Consider the following 4,737-nt stretch of genomic DNA (forward strand, 5'->3'; position numbering starts at 1 on the left):
ACTGAGATACACACAAACTGTACATGTACACACACAGAGATACACATGAACTGTACATGGACACACACAGATACACACAAACAGTACATGTACACACACTGAGATTAACATGAACTGTATGTGTACACACAGAGATACACACAAACTGTACATGTACACACCCTAAGATACACACAAACTGTAGATGTACACACAAACTGTATGTGTACACACAGAGATACACACAAACTGTACATGTACACACCCTAAGATACACACAAACTGTAGATGTACACACAAACTGTATGTGTACACACTGAGATACACACAAACTGTACATGTACACACTGAGATACTCATGAACAGTACGTGAACATTCTCTGAGATACACATGAACTGTACGTGTACACACACTGAGATACATACAAACTGTGCATGTACCCACTGAGATACACACGAACTGTTTGTGTACACACACTGAGATACACACAAATTGTACATGTACACACTGAGATACACACAAAGTGTATGTGTACACACTGACATACACACAAATTGTACGTGTACATACACTGAGATACACAAACTGTACATGTACACACACAGAGATACATATGAGCTGTATGTGTACACGCACTGAGATACACATCAACTGTACGTGTACACGCACACTGAGATTAAAACTGTATGTGTACACACACTGAGATACAAACTGTACGTGTACACACACTGAGATACACACAAACAGTACATGTACACAGAGATACACACAAACTGTATGTGTACACACAAACTGTACTTGTACACACTGAGATACACACAAACTGTACGTGTACTCACTGAGTTACACACAAACTGTACATGTAGACACATTGAGATGCACATGAACTGTACGTGTACACACTGAGATACACACAAACTGTACATGTACGCACGCTGAGATACACATGAACTGTACGTGATGTCACACAGAGATACAAACTGTATGTGTACACACACTGAGATACACACAAAGTGTACGTGTACACACACAGAGATACACATGAGCTGTATGTGTACACGCACTGAGATACACACGAAATGTATGTGCACACACACTGAGATACACACAAACTGTACGTGTACACACACTGTGATACACACAAACTGTACAAGTACACACTGAGATACACACCAACTGTATGTGTACACATACTGAGATACACACAAACTGCACGTGTACACACTGAGATACACACAAACTGTAGATGTACACACTGAGATACACACCAACTGTATGTGTACACACACTGAGATACACACAAACTGCACGTGTACACACTGAGATACACACAAACTGCACGTGTACACACACTGAGATACACACAAACTGTACATGTACACACGCTGAGATGCACATGAACTGTACGTGATGTCACACGGAGATCCAAACTGTATGTGTACACACTGAGATTCACACAAAGTGTACGTGTGTACACTGAGATATACAGAAACTGTATATGTACACACTGAGATACACATGAGCTGTACGTGTATACACTGAGATACACACAAACTGTACGTGTACACACACTGAGATACACATGAACTGTATGTGTACACACACTGAGATACACATAAACTGTATGTGTACACACACTGGGATACAAACTGTATGTGTACACACACTGAGATACACACAAAGTGTACGTGTACACACACTAAGATACACACAACCTGTACATGTACACACACTGAGATAAACACGATCTGTACATGTACACACACATGAGCTGTATGTGCACATACACTGAGATACACACGAGCTGTACGTGTACACACAGATACACAAAAACTGTACGTGTACACACACTGAGATACACGTGAACTGTATGTGTACACACACTGGGATACACATGAACTGTATGTGTACACAGAGATACACATGAACTGTACATGTACACACACTGAGATACACACAAACCGTATGTGTACACACAAAGATACACATGAACTGTACGTATACACACACTGGGATACACATGAACTGTATGTGTACACACTGAGATACACATGAACTGTGCAAGTACACACTGAGAAACACATGAACTGTACGTGTACTCACACTGAGATACACATGAATTGTATGTGCACACACACACAGATACACATGAATGGTATTTGCACTCACTGAGGTACACACGAACTGTACGTGTACACCCAGAGAAATACACATGAACTGTATGTGTACACACTGGGATACACAGAAACTGTACGTGACACACACTGAGATAAACACAAACTGTACGTGTACACACACTGAGATACACACAGCACTGTATGTGTGCACACAGAGACACGTACACTCTGTTTATGTCCAATTGTAAAAGGCTACTTCTACAATAAGTGCCACAGTGCATTCATATAGCACCGTTCATGAAGGAAAATTCCCTAAGGACCTCCACAAGAATGATTTCACAAACAAAATTTCACTTTGAGCCAAATAAGGAGGTTAGATCAGGTGACCAACAGCTTTGTGAGAGGGAGAGGGTGAGGCAGCGAGGTTGGGACAGGAGTTGTGGGGTGGAGGGTGAGAGCGGAGTGGAGAGAGAGCGTGAGCTGGAGAAATGCAGGGAGTGCTCCGTGAGATGAACCTTTCGAGGAGAACATTGAGGTTAACAGGTGGAAAGGGAGGAGAAAGAGTGTGTGTTCGAGGCAGAGAGACTCTCAGGAGGGAATTCCCCAGCTTTAGGCTCAGAAACTGAAGGCACAGGGATCAACAGTATGGGTGGCTCAGTGGTTAGCACTGCTGTCTCACAGCACCAGGGTCCCCGGTTCAATTCCAGCCTCGGGTGACTGTCTGTGTGGAGTTTGCATGTTCTCCCCGTGTCTGCGTGGGTTTCCTCCGGGTGCTCCGGTTTCCTCCATTTCCTCCACAGTGCTGCCCTATAAAGAGACTGGGGAGAGGGATGGAGTCAAGATCCTAGAAATGGGATTTGGGGCTGGGATCACAAACAGTGGGCTCCCTCTTCCTGATCTTCCATTGGAGGATATCTATGCTGCTCCCATCCTGGGACACTGGGGTAGCAGGACGTGTGGAGGTTGAGCTGGGTGTGGTCAGTGACCAGGTACAAACTGACGCGGTGGGATTGGGCGCTGTGTCCAAGGGGCAGCGAGTGGATACAGAACAGGAGGGACCGAGGGTTAAACCCTGGGGGAGACAGAGTGAGCAGTGCAGGAGCAGGAGGTCATTGCTGGTTACTGACACTCACACGCATGCACACACACACACACAGTCTCACTCTCACACGCACACACACGCACACACAGTCTCACTCTCTCACACACACATACTCTCACACCCACTCACTCTCTCTCACACACATATATACACAAACAGACACACATGTTGATAGTAGCAGCAGTGTGTACCATCTACAAGATGCACTGCAGAAACTCACCAAAGACCCTCAGGCAGCACCTTCCAAACCCACAACCACCACATGGACTGCAGCGGTTCAAGAAGGCAGCTCACCCCCACCTTCTCAAGGGGCAACTGGGGACGAGCAATAAATGCTGGGCCCACCCAGCTAACACAGAGTCTAGATTAGTGATGCTGGAAAAGCACAGCAGGTCAGGCAGCATCCGAAGAGCAGGAAAATTGACGTTTCAGGCAAAAGCCCTTCATCAGGAATAGGCAGGAATGACACACACATCCCATGAAGAAAATGAAAATAATTTGACATGTATTCGCAGTGCCTGGATTTTGTTTTTTTTTTCTCTTAATTAGGAGTGTGAGCCTCTCACAAAACATGGAGGAGAATTCCGACCTTGACCTGACCTACATCACTGAGCGAATCATTTCAGTCTCCTATCCAGTGGGGGCAGAGGAGCAGAGTTTCCGTGCCAACCTGAGGGAGGTGGCACAGATGCTGATGTCCAAACATGGCGAGAATTATCTCGTGAGTCTTCTATTTCCCTTCAAGTGTATCTCACTAGTTGTGTTTGAGAGTGTCCTCGACAGAATGTACTCATGTGAGTGTTGATTCCTTGGAGATCAAAGCTGAGAGTTAAATATTCAGGGGTCATTGGAACTTTTAGGGAAGACAGGCTGGAAGGGAAGGTGCTGGGGTGGCCATTGTTCGTACAGACAAAAATAAATATGAGAACAAGCAATGATCTGGAGTTGAATGATGTAGACAGAGGTCAGAGATTAACAAAGAGAAGAAAACATGGGTTGGAGGTCTCTATAGACCCCCTAACAGCAGCTGTGTGGGATATAGACCCCCCTAACAGCAGCTGTGTGAGATAATGAGTCTTAGAGTCACAGAGATGTACAGACCCTTCGGTCCAACCCGTCCATGCCGCCCAGATATCCCAACCCAATCTAGTCCCACCTGCCAGCACCCAGCCCATATCCCTCCAAACCCTTCCTATTCATATACTCATCCAAATGCCTCTTAAATGTTGCAATTGACCAGCCTCCACCACATCCTCTGGCAGCTCATTCCATACACGCACCACCCTCTGTATGAAAACGTTGTCTCTTCGGTCCCTTTTGAGTGCATTTTGGGAAAGCAAATCTTAGCAGGACGTATACACTTAATGGGAAGGTCCTAGGGAGTGTTGCTGAACAAAGAGACCTTGGAGTGCAGGTTCATAGCTCCTTGAAAGTAGAGTCACAGGTAGATAGGATAGTGAAGAAGGCTTTGGTCAGAGTATTGAGTTCAGGAATTGGGAGGTCATGTTGCGGCTGTACAGGACATTGGTTAGGCCACT

The 4,737-nt window shown here is 45.3% G+C and overlaps 1 protein-coding gene across 1 annotated transcript in view; it reads left to right on the forward strand.

Annotated features, from left to right (window-relative positions):
* Positions 1-3,753: 3,753 nt before the first annotated feature.
* Positions 3,754-4,737, forward strand: part of LOC122547386 (tensin) — a 13,116-nt gene continuing 12,132 nt past the window's right edge. The window contains exon 1 of the mRNA XM_043686013.1: positions 3,754-3,920. Within this exon, the coding sequence (XP_043541948.1) occupies positions 3,771-3,920 (150 nt within the window). The 5' untranslated portion in view covers positions 3,754-3,770. The remainder of the gene's footprint in view (positions 3,921-4,737) is intronic.

This window comes from Chiloscyllium plagiosum, unplaced genomic scaffold, assembly GCF_004010195.1.
Source record: "Chiloscyllium plagiosum isolate BGI_BamShark_2017 unplaced genomic scaffold, ASM401019v2 scaf_8222, whole genome shotgun sequence".
Taxonomy (NCBI): Eukaryota; Metazoa; Chordata; class Chondrichthyes; order Orectolobiformes; family Hemiscylliidae; genus Chiloscyllium; species Chiloscyllium plagiosum.